The 25362-nt window shown below is 41.3% G+C and overlaps 1 protein-coding gene across 16 annotated transcripts; it reads left to right on the plus strand.

The window, feature by feature from the left end:
- The first annotated feature begins 349 nt into the window (after positions 1-349).
- Positions 350-25339, plus strand: map7b (microtubule-associated protein 7b). 16 transcript variants are annotated; one of them, XM_044169835.1, is made up of 20 exons: positions 350-533; positions 12280-12444; positions 12528-12620; positions 13255-13418; positions 14578-14695; positions 15103-15204; positions 15665-15775; positions 16564-16659; positions 17931-18050; positions 19047-19219; positions 20233-20372; positions 20683-20924; positions 21042-21192; positions 21304-21463; positions 21580-21684; positions 21770-21820; positions 21915-21948; positions 22143-22266; positions 22361-22551; positions 23483-25339. In XM_044169835.1, exons 1-20 carry the CDS (start codon positions 365-367, stop codon positions 23491-23493), a joined length of 2520 nt encoding a protein of 839 aa, XP_044025770.1. In that variant the 5' UTR covers positions 350-364; the 3' UTR covers positions 23494-25339. The 16 variants fall into 16 exon arrangements, with proteins under 16 accessions (XP_044025770.1, XP_044025772.1, XP_044025776.1 ...); XM_044169837.1 differs by having other exon boundaries at positions 20236-20372; XM_044169841.1 differs by having other exon boundaries at positions 19071-19219.
- Positions 25340-25362: the final 23 nt, after the last annotated feature.

Raw genomic sequence — 25362 nt, forward strand, 5'->3', positions numbered from 1 at the left:
GGCCATATCATTGAGTTCACTATACTAACATACCCACATTGCCAGTAGATGTCAGCATAATACTTTAGACAGAGCTGAGGCCAGTAGTTTCACTTGCACACCTTGCCTCATCTCAATATTTGTACTACAAGCAGTACAAATATCATTATTCAGACAGATGAACCAAATGTAACATTTCTTAGCTACGTAGGCAAGAATACAAATTCTACAGGGTAACAAGTAAGGTTTATTGGTTTATAAGGTGCATTTTAGGCTCAAAATGAAGCAAATGTGTGAGTGAATGAGTCTAAAAGTGTGTGAAATTGTTATTCGGCCCATAGAGTGTGATTATAACACACTATTATCAGTTTATTGTACTTCTTAGATGAGGCGTTTGCCTGTGTCGTCCCCCACCTGTCCGTGGGAGGCTGCCCGGTCTGTCTCAGGATCGATCCAGCAGGTTCCTCGGGTTCCTGCCGCTGATCCCTCTCAGCTGACGTCAGGAGAAATGGCGGACCAGGATGGCAGCGACGCATCTCCTCCCGAGTCCCAAGGTGAGTTCATACCGACAGAAAAGTTTACTTTCACAAACTTTTCAGAACACGGACTGTTATTTAAACTACTAAGCGGTGAGCAGCGGAGGGTCTTCAGTTGATTTTGTCAGCGTTTGAACGCTGACGCAGAATTACAGACTCAAGTACCGGTCGGTCACGGGAGTGGGATTAACTATCAACCGGCTCACTTTACGTTTATTAAACACGACCTGTTCTCTAAACTACACTTTTCTTTCAGTTTTACCTTTTTGTTGTCGTTTTTTATAGATATTTGAGCTCTCCCTGTACTGGCACCTGTTGTTGACATTTTGTCAACTCGTCGAAATGCTCCTTCGGCTGACGTGACAGGTGAATTAATGGAAATGAACAGAGGGTTGTTGTTCTTGGAATGGCAGAAGCTGGCTTTGTGTGTCTTTAGGCTACAACTTTGTTCGCTGCCTTTTAAAGGTTTTGTTAAACATGATTTATTCTGTCCACAGTTTGCTGGCATGTTAATACTCCAAACCTTTCTACAACACCGGATAACCGGACACCTGTGATCCAATTTATGGCGTCGTCATTTATTATGTTAATGTTAGGACTGAAAATGACTACTCATAACTTAACTACAGTACGCTTTTTAGCTTTGGTTACTTTAATCTCTCTCTCTCTCTCTCTATATATATATATATATATATATATATATAAGCCTAAAAGCAAAATAAAATGGTGTTTGACAGTGTGTGAGCTGCTGTCAGTCTAATTTTCTGTTCAGGGCCAAGCATCTAAACAATGGCCAGTGATGTCGCCAAAATCAAAGAAACAACAAGAGTACTGTGGATAATCCCCCTTTTTTTGTAATTCAATACTGTATCATAAAGGGATGTACATTTCTCCTGCAGACTTCTGTGTTGTTTGAAAAATGGAAGCATAGTTGCACCAGTTGGTAAACAACAGGTGTTTTCCATTAGCTGTTAATGGCAAAATACCTGCTGTGACATCACTGATTGGGACTTTGTCAGAGCAGTGTAACAGCCTGCTTCTCAAAGCTTAACTCCATCCATCTGTATGGTGGGGGCTGATAAAACACTAAAATGTTGATCAGTGTTTTAAATTCTGCATGGTTGTTAACTAGCCCAACTTGTTTTCTCAAGGAAATGTGCTGGTTGTAAATATTCTATAGTGTGACATGTTTGGTTAGTCTAATCAGGATACGTTTGCTTCATGAGTTGAACTAGTTTACATACTGTTTTTAAAGTTTGAGATGAAAGGTTAAGAACGTATTTTGGGAGTGTTTTTCAGACAGGTGCATATGTCATCACGAAGTGAGAATAGCCATTTCTAACACACAGAATGTGATGAGGTGACAAACAGTATTTCACTGCTAGCATTCATACAGGAACCCCAGTTGAGATGCTAAAAGAATGATGTATTAATCTACAAATTGTTGCACCAAGTGCAGAAAAACGGACTATGTCAGTGTACTGCACTGTATGTACAAAAACGTGACAGATGTTGTAGGTTGAGTTGGTGTGTCACTGAGTTTATCTAGTGAGCACAATCTTTTATCGTTTATTTGACTGAGGTCCACAACACCTCCAGAGGACTCGGCGATCAGCTCTGCTGTCCCAGAAGCATCCCATATTGATGTAACTTCACCTGCAGTTATGCTACAACGAGCTTACAATTTCATATTTTTCATCAACAATTTCTAAAAATGTGATGAGCTGAAATAATAGGATTAAAGGGCAGCTCACCTTGTTGGCTTCAAATGGTAAAATCAGCAGTTCAGTCAGTGAGTGCAGACTAAAATGACTTAACTGTTGTTAAACTATCGTACAGCTTTTAATGACAAACAATAAATAACAAAAAAAACTCAACATGTTAACGTTACCACAGCAGCTTTATTCCCTAGTCACTATTTTTTCAACTCTTTCTATCTTCGCCATTATCATCTTCTTTGAGTTTTCCCATGAATGCCTACTTATGTTAGTCTAATATGACCCTGCTGCAAACTCTCGGCATCCATTTTCTGTAACATGATGCTTTCAAGCTTTTCAATTCTGCTGCTATCTTAGTATTCCTAAACAACTTCCTTCCATATGCATTATCGATCCTATCCTATCCTTGCTCTATTCTGAGCCCTTAGACTCTCTGCTCATTGTTACACCTGTACTGTAAGAAGTCACAGTAAAACTATCCCCACACGCCCAGATTGACAAGAAGGAATAATAATAATAATAATATTTCCTAATCTGGATTGTCCCCTTTGTTTGGTCATCTCGTCCACATGATGTGGGTTGTAGGATTTTATTGTGTGGAGGTATCTCTGCTAACACCAGTGGTAAACCGTAGAATCAAATAATGCTGAGGTGTTCAGTTGGGAATTAATGTTGCTTGACTTCATCAATATACGTTAGCACTATTTATAATACTGCTATTGTAGTTTTTTGTACTTTATACTGTGTCAAACCTCATGTCACTGAGGGCCCCAGTGTACGAAACACAGATAAGAATGAGCTTTTAGCTATATCTTGCTAAAATGTCTTATCTTTTAGAATTGAATGTAACAATAAGCTTATATATTTGCATTGCTAAATGCATCTATTTATACAACAGTCAAAATATTTCATCTGTTCCCATGTCTGTTCCCAATAGCTGTGAGAAGGGTGTGTAGCCTAGCCTATCCGGTTTAAGTCAGAGTGTAGGATTACAGTATTACTATATCCTGCAGGGACAAAGATCAGATTGCTCTTTCATGAATATGTGTTTGCACAGCATGTGCTCCCTAAGGAGATGAGGCAGCAAGTCTTGTCTTAAATTCCTATATATTAGATGTGTTTTATAATAAATACTCTGCACTGAAATAGTCTGTATTAGGCTATTTTCTTTACAAAAGTTGACCTTAATGTGAAGCTAACTAAAAGAAGAAACGCACCTGTAATGGATTTCAGCCAAGGTGCCTATCAGTGGTTGTGTCTTTAATCATTTTGTGGCCTTGCTGTTTTGAGCCACAGCATGGCATGAAGATTTCAAACTGTCATGCTGGTTGTTTAATCTTTGTTTGTAATTTGCTTTGGTAGATGCAAAATAAGCATGCGCAAGCACATGCCACTAGTAATGGTTGTTCAGGCTGATGTTAGCACTGTTATTGGTGCAACTTAGGATCCGTTACTGCCGTGCAACTGCAATAATACTTCTCAGATATAAATATTGATGCGCTGCATATTGTTACTTCTTTGTACTTAGCTTATTTTAAAGAGCCAGCAGGACATGAATGGAAAGATGTCCATATTTAATGTACAACCGTGGTATGTCATATAGCTGATGGCTCTTTAAGTGGAGAATGGGGCGGGGACATATACCATGTGCTCTATGAACACACCGCTTCCACAGGGGCAGCGCCAGTACTGCATTGTTTGGTTTGGTGTGTGCATAGGCGTACATCCCTAGTTGTGTGTGTGTGTGTGTGTGTGTGTATACATTAAATTAAAGTGTGCCTGTCCTCTGCTCTCGCTTCCACTCTCCTACTGCGTCATTGGTCCATGTGCTGCTGTTGTCAGGGAAACCCTTTACCGGTACCGTCTTACCTTCCACCGCTGGATTTGCACTGAATATTTTAACGGCCCTGCTGCCCTCTGTTACCCGTGTATCTGTGGGCCAGAGTGTGTGTGTGTGTGTTGTGTAGTGTAGTGTACAGCCAGTGCCTGTGTGATGTGATTCTTCTGACAAGTTTGAATTTACAGAATAGGCCACGCATGAGAGAGGCGAGGAGGGAAGAGGGGAGCTGCAGTAACAGTAGTGACAACAGCAGCAGCATTTCTTGAGGGAGGGAGTCAAGAGAAGTCCAATTTTTCCAGCTCTCAACTGAGCCAGTCTTGTGGATTAAGTCTTCTTTTCTAAGCCAGACTACAAGAGCTCATCCTCAGACTCTGTCGCACACTCTGTCTCTTTCACTCTGTCTCTATGCCTGGCACTGCCACCGTAGGCAGTATGGACTTGGCACAGTGAGCAGCTCTGTTTGTCTCTCTTTCATACTCTCCCTCTCTGCACTTATTCTTCTTTTACTGCCTCCTTTTTTCTCTCATCCATCACATGTCATCATTTCATTTGTTTCATCTCTCCTCTTTTTGTTCTGTCCTCCTCCTTCTCTCACCCTCTCTCTTCTTTCTGCTGTCTCAGACACAGAGCACCAATGTGCAACTAGAGGAATTAGCTGTTAGCTATTAGCTATTAGCTATCCACGTCTTCACTAAGAAGAAGACCCACACCCCACCCCCCATCCCCACCCACCTATCACTGCAGGGTGGGATGGGCAGGGGCTGGGTTAGTTAGCCAGGGACTCGAGGGTTAGCAACAGGGCAGGCGATGCCAGAGAGTAAAGGACGAGAACAAGGACGAGGTGCAACTGGGTGCTCGCAGGGCAAGCAGAAGCTGAGGAAGGGAGGCAGCCGTTCAGCCATCCCGGCACTCTTCACCATCACTGAGGAAGAGGAGGGACAGAGACGGAGATATGCTTGCAGGAGGAAGAAAAGAGGTATGGAGGGAAACAGATGGGTGTAAAGTAGAGAGCTAAATTAGTTTGCATGCTCTGGTACTTTGTGCTGTTTGAGCTTCATTTAAACTATTAAATTGTGTGTGTGTGTGTGTGTGTGTGAGAGTGAGAGGGCATTTATATCTAGGACAGAGAGGCAATTGGGGCAGAGAGATATTTAACTAGTCTCTGGAGAGAGACAATTTGAAAAAAAGATCTGAAATTGTGGCGCATTAAAGACAGGTGTACATGTGTAATTGTTAGTAGGATATTAATGATGAATACATGTGCCAGGAGCTTGGATAGTAAGGAAGTAATTGTTTTACATTGCTGTGTGTGTGTGTGTGTGTGTGTGTGTGTGTGTGTGGAAAACAGCTGACAAGGCAAGATTGGGTCAACACAAGGGCAGCTGATGAGAGTGAAGGTGCAGTTCACGTCACGCGTGTATGTGGTTATAATGCATCAGTAAGCAGAGCGGTCAGTCAACAGGACAGCATGTGTCTGCAGTCACAGCAGATATAAATGTGCAACGTTTTAACTGAACTTCTCTTGCTGTTCTGGGTTTATTCCAGAACTTCAGAAATCTGAAAGTAAAATATTTGCTTTGTTTATTCATTTATTTATTCATTCATTTCATACCTTTTTATCCAGTGTTGACGAGAGCTGCTGTTGTGTCATATTTCAAGTCTGATTTGGGATTAGGGTCCGAAGAATTAGTAGTGTACTGAGTGGAGTGGAAATGCTATGGGCAATGTTTTATGGCTATTGTAGTATAACAGCCTGAAATTCATTGGGTTTGTGGTCTGGGCAAATGTGGGTCAAGTAACGAGAATATAAATTTAAGTAAATTTTCACAGTCCTTTTGAATCTGCTGCATGCTGCTGTCCTTTAAAACAGAAAACGTAATATACTGTAAAGTAGTCATGTTAAGTCGGCAGTGCTTGGAGGGGTTTGCAGTGACACTATTGTGATGCAGTGGAGCAGCAATTTAGTTTACTTTTTGCACCATTTTTTAAATGTATTTTTTGTCCATTCATCCTCCTTTCACCTTTTCTTTTTAAAAGTGTTTCTGTTGGTTCAAGTGCTATTAAAAGATTTAACTTGTAACAGATTGATTGAGGAAGGGTTTGTTCTTTGACTCGGGGAGACAGGAAGGTGATAAGATAGTAATGTGACATAAAGATAAAATTTTAGTGATCTTCACATTATTCACTTAATAGGGTAATCATGCATGCACTGCTCACTTAAACCATAAATAATAGGCGAATAGACAGAGAGAAGGGGGGAAATGAAGAGATGATTGTCAGCTCTTGCAGCAAGCATGATGTCAGTGTATCAGGTAACTGCTAAATTGTTAGACACTTGTCTTTATTTTAAAATGACAGTCATGCTGTGATACTGTCTTTATTTCAAAGATGCCAAGTTTAGGCGTTATGCCTGGAGTAGGCTAAATAGTCAGCAAACATACAGTATGTGCACATATTCATTATGTGTTTTGTCGAGTTCAACCTTAGCCTACCTTTTTAATTTATCAGGAATATTGTGGCCTTCTTTACTCATCTACATGTCAGAAAAATGTATGGAATTTGTATGTGCTTTTAGAGGTGGTCTTCAGTGTTTGGGTGGATAAATCATGTTAATAGTAGTTTGGATGAGATGGAGTTTTACAGACATTGGTTGAGGAAAACTGCTTTTTTAGTGATCCTTAATTTGACTTTGTAATCTCAGATCAATTTTGATACCAACTTTAAACTAATATAAATGAAACATTACTAAAAAAAAATTCTATTAACATTACAACTTCTTAAAAACATCTTGCAGAAGAGATGGCAAAATGTCAATATTGGACAACAGCAGTTTCAATTATTCATTGCCCTGTTTTCAGAAGCCATAATGAGTGACGGGGTGACTCTAGACATAATGTGCAACAAATGCATTACCACCCTCCTCTCAGGCACCTGTTATCCAGGCCTGACTGCCTGTCCTGGGGCTAGAAAGGAGGACGCCTACCCCCTGCCCCCTTTGCCTCTCTGTTGGCTGGAGCTTAGCGTTTAGCTTAGCATTAGCAGCAGCTAATCCTCTCAGGCTGCAAGGGAGGCAGGAGCCACACAGCGTGCTTGCCTGCTACCCACTGGCCTGGGCAGCACAGCATTAATCGCTAACTCTGACCATTTAATCTGACTGCCAATGAATGCAGATAGATTGGGGGTGGGGAGCGTGTTTGCACGCACACACATACACACCAGCACTAGGGGAGGGAGGGGCAGATTAAACAGTCACACTCTCCCTATGTCTCACTCTCTGTCTCTTTTACACACACACACACACACATAAACACGCACACTTATGGACAAAAGGATGGGGGTAGGAGCGTCGCCACAACCTGTCTTACACTCAGTCAGCTCTCAACGACAGTGACCAAAGCTGACCCCTCTCTCTTTCTCCCTTCCTGCTTTCCCTTTTACTCTGAAAAAAGTAGAGTTTTGGGTGGTCTCTTTTTCGGATGTTTGGAATTTCTTCATTTTGCTTTTTCCTTTGTCCCCCTCACTGCACCATGGACTTTGGATTTGAGCTTATCTTCCGCTGTGTAGGATGTTTTCAGGAAGTAGGAACGTTGATTCTGGCCTTCCGATCCGACTAGTCTGAGTGGGACTCTAGCCAGGGGTCAAACAGGTCCCATCCTGGGATTGACACCCCTGGAATCATGAAACAAAATCCAGGTAAATACTTGCGATTTAATCCCAGGATTTATGCATAAATCAGTGATAAATCGGCACAGATTGAACAAGGTGCAGAGTAGGGAATAAACACAACTACAGTGTCTGTAAGTCTGTAAGTAACAGGTCAGTTTTGTTTTGGCTCTGTACTCCAGCACATTGGATTTGAAATGAAACATGACCATGAGGTTACAGTACAGGCATTCAGCTTTAAGTTAAGGTTGTTTACATCCACTTCAAAATGTATATTTTTATACGTAGTCCTCAAGCATCGGAAAGTGTATGAGTCCTACACTGTTATCCCAATATGGATTTAAAAACCCCGAAACACTCTTAAAGTCATTGTTTCTGTTTAAATCCAGTGTGTTGAAATAAAGGTAAAACATAAAAAACATTACAGGACTACACTGTGAACATACAGGCCTAGACTGGGGAGATTGTCTGGTTTCTTTCCTTCATTAAAAGAACTTGCAGTACTTAAACACTGTCGCACCTTGTGTTTTATGAAGCCCTCTCTTAGTATGGCATAGTTTCCCACATTTTTTTTTGGTTGATAAAGTATGGAGGAAGCTAATGTGTAAGCGTGGCAAAAGGTGTTCGGGATCTTTGGAGGGTCACTGGTGGACATTTATAACTGAGAGCTAGCACTTTGCTCCAAATAAAATTGTCTTTGGTGTGTTTGCAAAGGCTGTTGAATGGCTGTCTAGTTAGTGCGCACGAGCAAATCTGCTCGCTGCTTATGAATGTTTGTTTAATGACCTCTACAACAGGTGTGAACAGTGAGTACATGGATCCAGGATGGAGTTTCATTAACCACGACTCAGATAAGTCCTAGTGTAATCCTGTATTCTTTGTCTCTCTCTTTGTAAGTCTTTATTTAGTTAGTGACTCACTCTTTAGGGTAATGGTATAGCCAAACTAAAACTCTATGCTGTCCTGATGTGCACGCAGCCTCATCTGCAGTGCCGAGCCACAGGATGCCCTTTGACCTCAGCTGACGTCTTCTATATGCAGGATGACCCAGAGACCCTCTGTCTAGGAAACTGGGCTATGCAAAGCCATATCTATAGACTTCTCTTAAGTTCAGTCCAAGTGAGACTGCTGCTGCAGTGGGCCTTGTTTTCTTCAGTCTAACTGGGAAATAAAAGAAATTTTCAGTTTACTGTACATTCTCATATTTTTTCTAATTCATGCATATCTATACTGGTTTGTATGTGTCTTTTTATACTCTTGCCATCATCAGTCTGCCACTTTAGAATCCAAAAATTATGACAGTGGATGTGTACTTTTTATCTCATGACTCACAAGGCGGGTGTGGTATCATACACACACGTCTCTGACATGGCATCATTTGACATCCATTAACTGCCGTTCAATTTATACTTTATATCACAGAATATAGTGTTGTCATATGTGCAAATAGTTTGATGAGGGGACATCTGGCTCTTATTCAAATTGCATTGGTAAAATATTATAATGTGTATATGTGTGTGAGTAATGTGAATATGGGCCACATAGTATCGTGCACACCTACTATACTGTATTAATGCTTTAATACACACACCTGTTTTCACTGCTATTCCTCTTTGTGTGTGTGTGTGTGTATATATATATATATATATATATATATATATATATATATATATATATATATATATATATATATATATATATATATATATATATATACTCCATTTTCTTGTATCAAATTACTACTTCCTGCTGCACAAGGATAATTTTCAGCCAGTTTCTTTAGAAGTGGGTTTGTAGATTATATTGATCAATCATTAATCATTTCAATGCTAGATGCATGCATGCTAGATTTATGAATTGCTATTTATCATTCATATAAAATGGAGCATATTTTTTCCCTCTCTCTTGACCAGTCTCTATTTGTCTTTATCCCTCTTGTTCTCCTCTGTGTCTTTGTGTTTCTGTGCCAGACTTTTCAAAGAAGGGAATTATTTCTTATTTGTGTGGTTCAGAGCATTCCCAGCTCTTTTTAGTGAAGTGTTCCAGTTCAAGCTGTCAAATTGAGGAAAGTGGTTCTGCCCTTAGCCTGTCACCACTGGCTTATTGTGTACCACTCAGCTTGTCAGAAGGTCCACTTCATCAGTCACTTGAAGTTATCTCGCACAGATGGAAAGAGCTCCTTATTTTGAAGCCGATTGTGTCTTTTTGATGCAAATTTATGGTCGTATGACCTCTTGTGGAAGTTGCTTGATAAAGAGCCACTGGATGTATTACATATATATTTTAATTTAATCCTGTTTACATTGTTATGGTCCTCACCTGAAAGTCATTCACAAATTTCCTGTGCATTATTTGACTGCAGCACAATATACTATCTCAATGACCTAATCTTTTGTTTAAGGAAAATGATTTTAGAAGAAGGAATATATTGACTAGACATTATTGTAACCTGGCCCAGCCCAGCCTTTCCTGATACAACAATAGCCATTATGAAACCAGTTCCAAGGCTGGTGCACCTGAGGCAGGGTACACCTTTTTAATACTTGTGTACACACCTCACGTCTTTGTCCAGTATGTCCTTTGTGAATTACCATAAAACAACTCAGTGTGTTAGGGTGGAGACATAATTGGCAGTTTTGATTTATAACATGTCATATCACAAACCACAAAGTGTAGAAGTAAATGAATAAATAATATGCTTTGGGTTTTTTGCCTGTTGCAGAGGCGCAAAAGTCCAGTAAACCCAAAAACTGTAGCAAATGGAAAAAAAGAATTTCTCTCAAATTCTCATACTCTCAATAACTGTGCAAAGTCCATCCGCTGTGATGAAGGCCATGAAAGCATTTGACAGGAAGACAGGAAAAACCTAGTAAGTTTACCTTGACTTAAAACTGTTTTGTCAAATACAGCAAGAGGAACACAAATGTTTGGTCTATCCTAGACCTGATTGTTTTATTTTATTTATTCATTAGCTGGAATTTAGTTTAGATCTTACTTGTGTTTGCACACATAGCATGCAGCTTTAATAGATATAGTATTCAGTATAACGCATGTGGCTTAGTGCAGTGGTTCTCAGTCCTTTGTGGCCGATTACACTTTAGCGTCATAGTTGCCACATTATTATCTTAATAGCATAAATACCACACAGGCTAGTCTGTTCATACAAAACTCAGCTGAGGGGGAAAGTCAGTGGTAGCATTGAATTGGGAGGATTGATTGTTACATTTAAATGGAAAGTGTACTTGAGCTTGTTAATCAAGGTGTAAGACAGTCCACTTACAGCCGTGAATATGAAACTTGTACTTTGCTCCTCTCTTCCACCGGCATCATTAATTACCCGACTGAGCTTACATGCCACTGAAGTGAAGAGATAAAGAAACCATGTAGAAACATAGCGTGTGTAGCTCATGCTATTTCAGGTAGAGTCCATGTGTTGTAGTTTGTCAATGTAGTCTGGGGGGACTTATTTGATTTAGTCTTCAACTTTCTGAGACAGATTGGTCTCTGTGGAGATTTAACTCTCTCACTCTTCACCACACAAACACAGAGGTGTTGAACATCCACAGTACTTATGCATATAGTATACAATTCTTACTCACATAAGGCTCATTGTTAAGCTCTGTGTCTGTGTCCAGGAGTGCTGAGTCACCCTGAGCCTGATAGTGCCATTAATCAATAGTCAAGCTCTGTGCTGAGTGGAAACACTGCAACACACCGGAACATGTGAGAAAACACAGGTTGATCAAACTCTGTATTCTTCCAGTAAAAGTATCATTTTAGCGTTAGAGGACACCAGTAAAACTCTGGCAACAAGGCCTGATTTACCTGAGCTAATTAGCAATTGCTGTCATATTCATATAGCAGCTATTTGTACAAATCAGTCTCTAGCAATAGACAGACATCTGAGTGTGCTGTATTGGGAAAGAGGTGAATAGTATTGAAGAAATACTATCTTTTATATTAGAAACAATGCATTAACATTAACTAAAGGTACTAACTACATGGTGTATTTTGGTAGTCTAATCATGTTGTTACATACTTTACTTCAGTACATCATTGATGTGGTTCTATTTTATTGATTTACACTGTGTCACAGTGTTGGTAAAGAGGCTGGCTAAATCTTTTGTTGGTCTATAGGTACAGGGTGGGGAAACTGTAGCCCTTCAGCCGGTCTGGAAGTGTGTCACTGGAAATTGATTTATGAAGCATTCAAGACTTGAGTGTCTAATATGTTCGTGTGTTTAAAAAGCAGTTTGTTATGGACACACTATCCTGTACCTATCCTTGACATACCTCATTGAGGATAGATACTATGGAGATGCTGCTGAATCGATGAGTTTTACTCAGTTGCAAAACTTTTATTGCATCTGTGGATGATTATGCAGATTGTTTTGCATGAGAAGTCACTAAAACTTTGTCAGTGATGTACAATTCTTTTTGTGTATCTCTTGGCCTCTCTTCGTGTCTCTTGTTTCCCCTCTTGGTGTCTCTTTCTCGCAAAGTTTTTGTTATTGACACTTGTCTGGTTTGTCTTTCTTTGCAGCGTCTTACTCCCAGTATAAATCGGAGGATGGCAGAGCGTCTTCAGCCACCCACCCCAGCTCCTCGGGCTCTGGGCAGACCTACACTCCCATCCTGACCCCTACCCCCACCCCGACTCGCACCACAACCAGCAACAGCCCCAGTAACAATGCTGCCACCAAAACAGGTAAGTCACACTGACATACAGGGAAATATTTCTCTTATGTTAACCCTTTCAACCCAGTTGTCGTTTACTCTGCTGTTTAACAGTTGTTTGTGTTGCAGACTCGTTGCTCTTCAACAAGATTGACGAGAAACAGAGGTTAGCTCGTGAGCGCCGGGGGGAGCGTGAGAAGCAGAATGGTGTGTATTCTTTAACTGTGTGTGTGTGTGTGTGTGTGCGTGTCTGTGACACAGAGAGTAGACTGTACGTTAGTATGTAGAAGGCTTTAAATGCATCCCTCACTTTCTTTTTTTTATCTTTCCTGCAACACCTCATGACTGAACTTGGTTGGTAGCTGTGGTGAAGTGCCCGTTTCTCTGGTTGTTACATAAAGTCCAGGCCGAGGCCAGGCACCCCTGTTTCCATGGCACCAATGTTACATAATGGGTCAGACCATGGGACAGGGTTTAGGGAGGCTAGTGTTTTGAATGTGTGTTTTTGTAGGGAATGTGAGTGACACACCACAACAGATGGGTTTTAGGAAGTCGTGGCCTGTATGTGTTTGTATGTTTTCAATGCTGAAGTGCGTTTGTGTTCATAGTATTGTACAGTGGTCATACCTCTGGCCCCAGCTGACGGGCTGAGGGATTTGCTTTGTGTTGAGAGCTAAAGCCTAGTCACATGATCTACAGCTGACCCTTCACACTGCTGCTATAAGCCTGTGTGTGTGTCCATGTGGTATGTGTTTGTGCATATGATTATGTACACTTGTATTTGTTTTTCTTCTAACATTTGTGTGTGTGTGTGTGTGTGCGCACGTGCACCATGCCTCAGCTGTCAAGGAGGCCCAGTGGCAGGCGCGTGAGGAGCGAGCCAGGCAGCACTATGAGAAGCACCTGGAGGAGAGGAGGAGAAGGCTGGAGGAGCAGAGGATAAAGGAGGACAAGAGACGGGCTGCCGTGGAGGAGAAACGACGGCAGAAACTGGAGGAGGACAAGGTCTGACACACATGGCCCTGTACACACCTGTGCAGTATGATCTTTTCACATGTATGCACACCTTCACTACAAGATGTGAGTGCACCATAGTTCCCATCCTCATGAACAGGCTAATAAATATCTGTTTTTAGTGAACCATTTACACGCTCTATGTCCCTTCCCTCTTTAGTCAGGTGGAGTTTGAACTTTATTGCCAACTCCTATCTGCACACTTATTTTATTTTTACTCACACATCACTTCATAGACTGTAGGGAAACACAGTTGAAGCTTTGATTTGGGTTTTATTTCTGAAGTTATTGAAGCTATAAAATACAAATCTTGTCAAAGGCTAAAAGTTTTTTTGCAGCCATCAATGTCTGTGTAACGTCTTATTAAAGGAGTTGCAGGTTTCCTGTTCAGCGTTCAGGCTCTAATTAGGTTATTGATTTAATGAACACTGAGTCAGAAACCCACAACATGATTCTGAGGCAGTACATGTTGATGACTTTGTAACAACATCATATCTTCCCAGAGGGTAGAAAAAACTTAAAGTTTGAGTCCCTGTGGCTTAGTGGTCTTCTGTGTTATTGCAAAATGCTGCAAAAGGTCTTTTAAAAGAAATCTTTAAAAATAATTTGGACAAACTGTTACACATATGTAGCTAAAAAGATTGTAAATGAAGTTTGGAATGTGTGTTTTTTTTTGTGCAACTTGCATTCTGCCTTTATTTAATAGTGACAGTAGATATACAGACACATATACAGGAAATGGAGGGAAAGAGACACAGTGCAACAAAGGTCCCTGGTTGGAACTCAGTCCTAATCACTAGGCCACCAGACTAGTTTTTACCATGCATTCTGGGAATATTTTAGGAAGGTAAAGTTTCAATGGACCGCAGTGATTTTTGGCATTGCAACAGCCTAGAAAATGTCTTCACTTCCTGGGTGCCACAAAGTCTCAAGACAAGTTTGAGATAAACTGAGTGATTTTGCTTTCTTTTTGAGCCTGTTGCATAATCTAATCTGCCAGGTACTTGTATAACTGGTGTGCACAAAACCCACCTAACCCACCGCAAAACATTGTTCCAGTCTTGCAGCAGTATATGCATGTTGGGGCATTGTTTTTTTTTAATAATCTGATTATGTGACGCTGTTGTCATTGTTGTTTTTGTGACTGAAGGCCCGTCATGAGGCAGTGATACGTCGGACGTTGGAGAGGAGCCAGAGAACCAGACAGAAGCCCAACCGGTGGTCTTGGGGAGGGGCACCGCACACAAACACTCCCAGTACACCAGCCGGTACTTTCACACATCACAACACACCAGCAGAAACTCACAACACTCTCCCACAGTCATTACAGTATGTTGAGACACACAGACTTGCTCTACAGTCTAGAGCCACTGTTGAGTCACTGGTACTTTCCCTCCTGAAAGTACCAGTGCTTTCAGGTTTATGGAATACTTTTGATATCTCATCTCGCTGATATGTGACAGTGTGTCTCTTGTGTAAATATGTCTGCCTGCCTCTGCGTGCCATGTTTGTATTTGAACTTTTCAGATCCCCTGCCCTGTTGTTACTGCTGACTCACACCCTGCTCTGTCTCTCCCTCTCTCTCTCCCTTATTCTCAAACTCTCACTTTTTCTCTCTCTCTTACCCTCTCTCCTCTTTGTTTCTCTGCCATTGTCCTTTCACCTCCTGGTCCAGGTTTTGTCGAGTCGGCTTTTCTCTATCCACTCGACCTTGCTGGACTGGAGCACATGCAGAGTGCTTTCAGTCTCTACCGCAGATACGGAATGACCTCCCAATGTGAATATTTTAGCACTGTCAGTTAGCAAGCCAGTGTTAGACCGCTGGCTCTAGCACTGTAACTGTACAGCACAGTTTTAGCTCACCTGGCATTAGTGTAAATATAGGCCAATGTGAATGGCATTATTAGTGTTTGTTGTTTTATTTGCATGTAGCAATCCAGTTTGTCACTTGAACTTATATCCCGAGACGCAGGATCATTCATTCAACCCATTTTAGCTTCATTTTTAGATGACATAAGACCCATTTAGCACTAAATCATTTTCTAATATTTTTTTCCCACTTAGCAGCATGTTTGGTAGTTTTTCCACATCTAACCTGGTTTAACCAAAATAGACTAGAGTAATCCTTCAAAGAGAGATTGCTGGCTCCAGCTCTCTTTCTTCCCCCATTCTGTCTTTATATCACCTGTGAAATAGGCCGTTAATTTGATTTGATCATGTTTCTTCTTTGTTTCTAGATGCTGACAGGCGGTCAGTGTCCACAATGAATTTATCCAAACATACTGACCCTGTTATTACCAAGCGCCTCTCCTACTCCTCTGCCACACTTCTACACTCACCAGACCGAGGTAATGAAAATGAACATTACACACAAATGGCAATATTATTTATTACAGTATCCACTTATGATGGTCTGCCATTGGCTGCATCTTGTGTCATTTGTGTTTGTTTTAAGCTAGACTCTTGACAGTCTAAGCACTCGTCGTTGTTTTCTTTTATTTACTAAATGAGATTTGGGGGTACAATGACGTTGATATGGACAAAAAACTGAATTATACATTAAAAGAGTAGTTGAACATTTTGGGAAATACACTTGTATGCTTTCTTGCAGAGAATTGGATGAAAATATTGGTACCAATCCCATGTCTGTACAGTTAATATGAAGTACAGTGTATCAAGTGTATCAATCACAAGTTGTGGTTTTATGAGAGTCTTGTTGTCACCGTGAGGTTGCCAGGCTGTGGAGACTCCAGGAAGTTACTACACCCTGACAAAAAATAGTCCCCCTAAAACCACCACCTGTCATCTTTACACTTAAGCTTTTGTACGGATTTAAAAAAAAAAAACCAAGATATAATGTTGTAATTAGTGAGTTTTAGAGGTGCTGGTAGGTTTATTTTGTTACCTTTGGACAGAACCAGAACCACCAACCTTTTGTTTTTTTTTTCAGTCTTCATGCTAAGCTAGGCTAAGAGACTGTATCTTTATACGGACAGATATGGGAGTGGTATTCTCTGCAAGAAAGCGAATAAGCATAATTCTCATAATGTCAACCGATTCTTTGAAGCATATATTTTTTAAGTGCTAATTTAACAATTAGATATTGTATTCTTTGATGTTCATATGTTGCTGACAGGCTTACAGATGAGAACAGCCTCCTCTCCTGTCATTAACAAAGCTCAGTCCAAACCCCGCCTACACCAGGGAAAGACCATCCAGCACAAAAACACAGGTGTTTTCTAGGAAATTATTTGCAGTTTGGTACTTCATATTATATGTTGCACATTATGTTGCTAAGCAAAAAGATCATGGGCTGGAAACTGTTGAGGAATTCCAAAAATGAACTGTGATTACCCTGCGTACTGTCTCACTTAAATTGAAAAACATTGATAGTCCTTTTAACAGAAAAAGAATAGAGAAGTCCTACTTTACAGAATGATGTGATCTGCAGTATTTACAATATGATAATCAAATTCAGTGTCCACACTCGGCTAATGCACTTCTCTGTGGTTCATCAGAGGGATCAAGATTTTTTTTTTCCCTCTCTACCGTGACCCCTTTCTCTAATCCTCTGTAGGATAATCTTTTTGTTTTTGTGGGAACACTCTATGCTGTTTTTATCCCAGCTGAAAAATCAACACCCACATTTCACCAATCGGACGTACACATAATTACAGAGATAAAATGTAATCGTGTGCCAAGTTTTATGCTGCCAAGACAAACTCTGCACACTCAAAGGGACACTGAGAAGCATCACACATTAACTGAGTGTCACACGAACTCTGAAACCCTTCACTGCTAGAATACAAAGTGGCGTAGATTAGAGACTCCGATTCCTTTGCACAGTTTCCAGCCAAGTTGTATCTTTGCCCCTCACTCTGAAACCTGTACTCTGCTTCATTATCAGAGCAAGCAGTGCTACATGTTTTGCCTGATAAACTGTCCTTTGTCTCTTAAGTCGCAAATCAGGTTATCATGAAGACTAATTAACTGTCGCATTGTCCACTTCTGGCTATTAAGCTACACATTATGTACAATATGCCAACTTTCCTACCCAGGTACAAAGGACCCTGTATGGCCAAATGTTTTAAATTGCTTACATAAATTACTTTCAGCACTTATTAAATTATTTGCCAGATTAATTCATAGAAGACCATTTTGTTAAAATGCAGTTGCAATATCTCCTTTCTTCTGCACTGTTTATTTGAATGCTCTCCTCCCTGTGTTTGCTCTTGGTTTGTGCTTCACTCCAGGCTGTTTGCTTCCTCTCATAATTAACAAACTGGTGCATGCAGGTGTAGGTGTAACATAGCAGCCTGTGCATGGTTACCACCTCACTTTAGCTCTCGCCTACACTGTTGTACAGCGCAGTGCAAGGGAAGGAATGGGTAACAAATACAGTAATTATGCATAATTTATATTCTGCTTTGACTGATTGCTTTGGCTAATCAGTGGGCAATTAAAAGTTGTTATCAAACCTCAAATTTACGTGTGTGTGTTCAGGCCTGCGCCGTCTTCCACTGACGCCATGGGAGAGCAATGTGGTGAACCGCCTGCAGCAGCCAACACACTCCTACTTGGCTCGTAGCCGCAGTGCCATGAGTCTGTCTGGAGAGCAAACAGGTAATATACTCACATCCCACATGAAAGACCCCTCCTGGCTCTTATGGTCAGTAGCGAGTGAAACAGACGATGTTCACAAGTGCACACAAAACTGGGAATCACAGCCCATAATGCTAGAAGTATTTATGCTCTTTATATTTTGGTCTCTTGACCAGAACAGTTTTGGATGTTAATCAGATTTGGCCAGACTTAAAGCATTACACCGTCTGAAACTTCCTTCACCAGCCTGTATCAGGCACTCAAAGCTCACTCTCTTACGCTCACATACACAAGAACTCACTCGCATTGACACACAACACACAATGTCTCATTTTGCTTTCCTCTACTCTGACCACTTTAATACATTCAACATTGTATGCAGTGTGTGAAGGTGCATGCTCACTTCTTCTATGTTGTGTCGTGACTAATGCATCCATAATTAGTTGTTTATTCTGACTGAATGACAAAGTCTTACAAAGTAGAGATGCTTCCAACACTGGGACTTTTTAGAGCACGGATTGATTTGCCAGACCACTCTTATCTAGAATGCCTTAAAGTATAATATAGCACAAAGTGAATGGAACATTTTCCATATTTTGTTGTGGTTTTAAAAGTTGTTACGTTTATTTCTTTTTCTCAATCTCTAACCTGGCGAATCAGCCCTACTAAATCCTTCTCCTAAAAGCATAACATACATTTTTGTAACGTACAATTCCCAAGTGATGGTTGCAGTATATTAGCAGTTGCGCTTTCAATCAGTAGCATTAATGCCTTCTTTCTCTTCTTCTCTGTTTCCACCAAACGTCTTCTTTTCATTCCTCTCAATCCTCTGCCGGTCTTCTCAAACTCACGGCTTCCATTTATTAATTCATCTGACACCCTTCTCATTCCTTCCCAATCTCTCGCTCCGTGCTCCTCTTTACCCAAACCCTTGCTGATGTTCCATAAATCCTCACACTGCCCTGAATCATACCTTCCTCAAAACACTCTAAACTCCCACCTCATACATCACCCTAGCCATGCCTGTGTGTCCTCGCTCAGTGTCCTGCCACCCCATGGGCTCCATGTCCTTCAAGGCCCTGCAGGCCCAGCCGCTTCCTCACTGCCGCAGCCATGAGAGGAGCCTCAGCAGGGAGACGGCCGCATCTTCCTCCAAGACTGCCCGCAGGAGGACCACCGGCACCACACCGGTGGGTCATGTCATTGACCTGCACCTTTGTTTGACTGAATATCTAGAGAATGTGTTCTATATAAGACAACTGCAGTATTGTCAGAAATATAAGCATTGACAAATGCTAGGTACCCAAAAGAGGTTCTTGTGTGTTTGTGATGGAGAAAGCTCAAATTGTCCTATTTTTTCATATAATAATCTACTTGAATCTATTTACTATAATATATCTGATCTTGATGTTGACAGATTTACTGTCTGTGAGTCTGTGCATGCACAACAGTGGTGTATTTTTCTATTCATATTTGGTATTTTACTACGCTCACCCACACAAGTGATTCATTGCTTTTTGCTCGTCTTCCTATTGTTTGTCTTTTTCATGTTGATGATGTCCCATATCAGTGATATCATATCATCTGCTACACACACACACACACACACACACACACACACACACACACACACACACACACACACACACACCACTGTACCCACTGTCCATCTGTCTGCTGATGTGTCACAGCTTATGTCATTAAGGTGTTAGAGGGCGGGCATCTTCTGTACTTTATATTCCACACATAGACCACAAACACATTCATAATCTAGTCCCAGTCCAGCATAACAGTTATACCTCTTATGTGCCGTCAAACTACACTACTTTTTGTCTCCTCTGCAAACAGATGATAAATGCCATGTGACATGGTTGATTTTTAATTTTGACAACAGTTGTTTTTGTGTTGGTGTCATGGCTTGGTGCCAGAGGGTTATGCACGGCCAAAGGAAGGCTGTCTGAGTCTAATCCTGTTACTGATCATCTTCTGCTGCTGTCAGTAGGGCACCTGGGTCTGGGAACCTTCTGTACCACCTGATTACTTTGTGTGTTGCTAAGGACATTTTTGTGAAGATTATATTATATTATTTAAGAGACATTATGCTGCTGGTTCACCTGGGTCCTGATTAGGTGGGAAAAAAATTCCTGCCCATTTAGAATAATAATTTTATCATTTTGTTTCCCTCCATCTCCTGCACCAATAGCAGAAGGACTGTGACCATGTCAGGAAGTCGTGGAGCAACCTGTCACTCCCATTGGCTCCCATTCTGACTTTGCCTCCCAACAAGCGCTCCTCTTCTCCGGGCAAGAAGAACAGCAGAGTGACAGCACCCTCTCCTGGCAGGTAGGAGAACACACCCGTGAGAGCTGACAACATGAGGTACATAACAAGATTTGTGACAGATTAGTTATGGATTACTACGAGCAGGAAGAGGGTGTAACAGTTTTGTAAGGTTTTGGGCGAGTATTACTGTGAGGGCTGTTCACAGTAGGGCTGGTTTTTCATGCATGCTTCTTTTAAAACTTTTGAATGAAGGTAAGATCGCTGATAACTATCAGTAAACTAAATTTCATGAAAACCATTAGAATTGTTAAACACTAGTAACTAGTAGAATCACCTTGTAGCCAAATGCTGCTTTTCTTCCTGCACACAGACCTAATCAAAAGTCAGCAGGGCGCCCTCCGACCCCCAAGCTGCTTAAGTCTCCGGGGGCAGAGGACCCTGGAAACCTTCGTCCTTTCAGGATCACACCCGAGAGCCCCCAACCCACCAGAGCCCAAGGAGAGGAGGAAGAAGAGCAGGTCCTCAGTCCTCCTCAGCCTCGACCTCAGCCACTGGGTCAGAACAAGACCAGTAGTGAGCAGACACCACCAGCAACACCAACAGCAGCCAGCGGTCAGTTACCCACTCCCAAAACCTTATCACATCTACACAATCATGCAGCCTGGATTGTTTTTTATTAGTCAGTTTATGATATACACCGGTTAAAATGTAATTTATGATGCCTTCTAGAGAGTGTAAGCAGTCCTCCAACCTACAAGCCCTCAGCAGGCACCACCGATCCAGAGGAGGCGAGTCGTATCCTGGCTGAGAATCGTCGGCTGGCCCGCGAGCAGAGGGAGAGAGAGGAAGAGGAGCGCAGGCAACAGGAGGAGCAGGCGAGGTACGCTGCGCTGCATGTAAATATGTGTGTGATCTGGAGGATCTGCATGGAGATGGATGATACTGAAGGGGTGTTTATCTGCATCCTTAATTCATTTGTGTGTCTGTACAGGTTAGCAAAGGAGGAGATGGCTCGCCGTAAGGCCGAGGAGCGAGCAAAGAGAGAGGAGGAGGCTCAGCGTCAGGCGGAAGAGAGGAGAAGGAAGGAGGAGGAGGAGAGAGAGGAGGAGGAAGAGAGACTTCAGAAAGAGAGAGAGGAGGCAGAGAGACAGGTCAGAGAAAGTGTACAAATTAACTAAAGACTAAACTTAACAGACCCACCCAAGAAGTCTGTTGATCGCACAGTAAAATAAAACTGTGTGTGTGTGTGTGTGTGTGTGTGTGTTAGAAAGAGGAGGAAGAGTCTCGACAGAGAGAGGAGGCAGAGCGACTGAGGCAGGAGAGAGAGAAACACTTCCAGAAAGAGGAGGCTGAACGCCTGGAGAGAAAAAAGGTGACGCATGTTCACACACACACACGTAATATTTCATAAAATTCCTCATGCACAGTGCATGTAAAAGCTCCTTTTTTTTCACCAGCGTCTGGAGGAGATCATGAAGAGAACAAGACGTTCAGACACAGCGGAGAAGGTAGTGGCTAAAAGAAATATGTTATCTAAATAACCATGAAGAATCTATGTTATTCCTGAGTGTTCATTCTCTTTTTATTCTTTCCCATCTCTAGAAAGTTGTTCCTAACAGGAACGGAGACAATGCAGGTAACTTCATTGACCTTTTTCTATAATCATACTTGTGTACATTCTTCATCTACATCTACATTATTTTGAAAAATGAATAGTCACTTTTGTAGAAATATAATTTTCGCTATCCTGTTTTACTTTACAATATATCTACTGTAGTTGTTTCCATGATGCTGTTTCTGACCGCTGTGTTGGTTTTCTCTCATCATCAGTGACTGCCGCTCCCAGTCCATCTGCAGCGACTGTGTCACTGACGCACAATAGCAACGGCAACGCTCGCCAACCTGACCCCAACCCAAACCCCAACACCTCCGCACTGAGCCATCCTGACCAGAGGTAAATGTCACATCAGTTGTCACATTGATGTTATCCATGACTTTAATGAGGGTAACATTTAAACATTTCTCCTTTCCATCCTCTGTTTTTCCAGGGAGAACGGGGAGTTTGAAGAGGTGATTGTACTGCCTTCACATTCCAGGTTGTCTCCTCCTGAGGGACAGGAGCAGCAGCAGCAGCAGCAGCAGCAAGAGGACGAGAGAGTTTCTGTCATAGCCTTCAGGGAGAACGGTCTGCTAAAGCCTCTGAGCGGAATAGAAGATATATCAGCCCAGCAGGGACCAGGTCAATAAGCATCCACCTTCTGCTTTGCCCCTGCTTCTTTCATTTGTTATCATCTACTGCACAACTTCTTCTCCACTTAATCTCTTGATACCGTTACTGAGGAAGTCTCTCACTGTGGTTTGCTTTTGGTGTGATCATCTTACATAATAAATCTGATCTGATAAAGTTGATGCTGTTACACAGCACTGGGGGAAATTACTGAGCAACTACAGAACCTCTGAAAACTCTTGTATTTTGTCTCCTGTGGGCTTTCTGAAAATAACCCTGATTATGTCATAGTGATGGCATCAGGGTTATCTCTGACTGAGCTTGAGATTTGAAAGGCTTGGGCATTTACCAGGCAGGGAGGGTTTAATGATACGCTTTTGAGGTGCCTTATGGGAAATGTAGGATCTAATGTTTTAGGAGCCTTAGCCATACTATGTTACTAAACATTAGGATATCAACATTAAACTGGTGGTGCACTTTTTTTATTGCTCCTCCGATGACTACTGCAAGTTCAACAGTGTCCTGTTTTCTCTTAGAATGTGTCCTTACTTTTATTTAATCCTTGCATCTCCTTCTGCTTTTCATCCATCCTTTTTTCTTCCTCTTTGCTTCGCACACTGTATCCTCATTGTCAGCTGAAATGGGCAGTTGGCTTCATTTACATTAAAATTTACATTTATGACATTTGGCAGATGGTCCTATCCAGAGTAACTTAAAATACTACTCAATGTTCAATATTAAGACAACCCCATCAGACCAGGTGAAAACAGACATTGGCAGTTATCAAAGAATCCCAGTAATTAAGTAATTAGTACAGGAGGTGGGACTGGGTATGAAACATTAATTTGCATTAATTTTTTAGAGGTGTTTTTTGTTTTTGTTTACCTTAGCCTTCATAGCAGCTGATGTTTTCCTTTCTTTCTTTGTTTCCCTTGGTTTTTAGATGTTGCGTGAAGCCCTGTAGACCGAGATGATTCCATAGCCAGAGAGACAGGAAGTGAGAAAGTCAGAGAGAGGTAACGCAGAGCTGCCGGACTGAATCAAAGGAAGAACTCGCAGCATCACAGCCAAACCCTTCCAGAGGTTTACTTTCTCACCCTCCCGCGACAGAAGAGCACCGCAGCAATTTCCCAAAGATGGTGTCTCCAAAGATCTCCCTAAATCATCTCCAGAGCGAAGTTACGTGTCCCTCAGCAAACTCTCTGGGGAGCAGACAGTCTCTGTCTCTGACCATGATTACACTCGGTCATGATGTTCTGTGTACAGCCCCTACCCCTCATTCTGAAGTGAATGTCCTGAAATCACAGGAGGGCATTGAACGCCTATTCCATCTTGTGACTCTCGTGGTGTGTGTGTGTGTGTGTACGTGTGTGAATGAAAGACTGATCATAATGTAAACTGAGATCAGCTGTAAAGTCTTCAGCCATGATACTTGAAGAGGTTTTTTTGTTGCTGTAGAACACACTATAATCATGTGACGTTATAACTGGAGCTCGCACCACTGGCTCCGAATTACAAGGTTTCATCAACGTGTTTGCCCTGTAAGTGGAACCTCATAATTCTCATTTTCAACAATTCTATTGAAATGTTACAAAAGAGATGGGAAATAGGAATGAAGTTCAGTGCATGAAGTTGTATTAAGTCTACAGGAAAGTGTCATGTAATGTAATATATTTTTGCTGTGTCTCCAGTGTTTAAGACTAGAGGTTGTTATTGGGTTGAGGCAGGGTTCTTGGCCAATCATGGAGAACAATACTGTTCTCAACTGAGAATTAGGTTGTAAACTACTGATTTTCTGGTTTAGTTTTATTTAATTGCTGTACAGATAAAATGTGATTCTTTGTTTTTTCCTCATCCGGTCTTCACTTTCTGTTCAAATTGAGAAAAAAAAATCTGCTTTGACGTTTAGTCCTGCCCTTTCCTTTCATTTGTTATACCCTTTACATTTACCCCATCATTGCCGCATCCTACATCCTGTCACACTGTCTAACTCGGCCAGCACTGTCGGAGGACTCCGCTGTAGTTTAGCCACCTTGCGTTGGTGGTTGACTTTTGTTTTGGCCAAGTGAGTATGAAATGGATTAAAATAATTTTACTGGTTATGTTAATTCTGAAATAATATAATTCATTTGATCTTTTTGATTAAGGATTTGAGAAGAAATGCTGCTAATTTTGATGTTCCTTTGCCTTACCGCATCGTAGGAAGAATGAGGTGACTTGTCTGTACTCATTGTCAATGAAATGAAGATATGCATTCCCAGCATGAGCTTTGGCATTCTGGCCACATGCCCAAAGTCTACAGTGGCTTCTTTTTCTTTATTTATGTTAAAAGTGAAACATTACAATGAAATGTTATGTCAGTCTGTAAATGATATCATATAAGAGCTATCATGTAAAACAACTGGTCCTTAAAACATAGGACTAACTTTGCACTTAGTTTCCTCTTTGGTCAAATCTTGCAGTACCACCAAAATGGAAGGAAACTTCAGAAAGATTACCCATGTCGTGGTTATGTAGCACTGGTCTCTGCCAGCCGTACATAGCATGCTGTTATCAACATGGTAACTTGACTTAGCTTGCTTTAACAGAAGCAAAATCACTTGTAAATGACATTATATAGATATCCTATAAATTATGTTTAAAAGTCGATATATTTTACTAAGACTGACCACAAGGCTTTGACAACTAACACGCCCTTTACTTCAGAGGAGGGGCTGTGGGATGACATCTTTAAAGCACTGTAAAACTGTTGCAGTCGTACTGTTTGGCAAGTAAATAAAACTTTTGAATTGATTACCTATTCACTGATGTGGTATCACAATG

This window comes from Siniperca chuatsi, linkage group LG16 (assembly GCF_020085105.1).
Source record: "Siniperca chuatsi isolate FFG_IHB_CAS linkage group LG16, ASM2008510v1, whole genome shotgun sequence".
NCBI lineage: Eukaryota > Metazoa > Chordata > Actinopteri > Centrarchiformes > Sinipercidae > Siniperca > Siniperca chuatsi.

Excerpts from the sequence above, each read along its gene's own strand:
- map7b (XM_044169835.1), top strand. The coding sequence starts at position 365 with ATGAGGCGTTTGCCTGTGTCGTCCCCCACCTGTCCGTGGGAGGCTGCC. Across the intron at positions 534-12,279 it reads ATCTCCTCCCGAGTCCCAAG|CGTCTTACTCCCAGTATAAA; the intron begins GTGAGTTCATAC and ends CTTTCTTTGCAG. Across the intron at positions 21,193-21,303 it reads CAACAGGAGGAGCAGGCGAG|GTTAGCAAAGGAGGAGATGG; the intron begins GTACGCTGCGCT and ends GTGTCTGTACAG.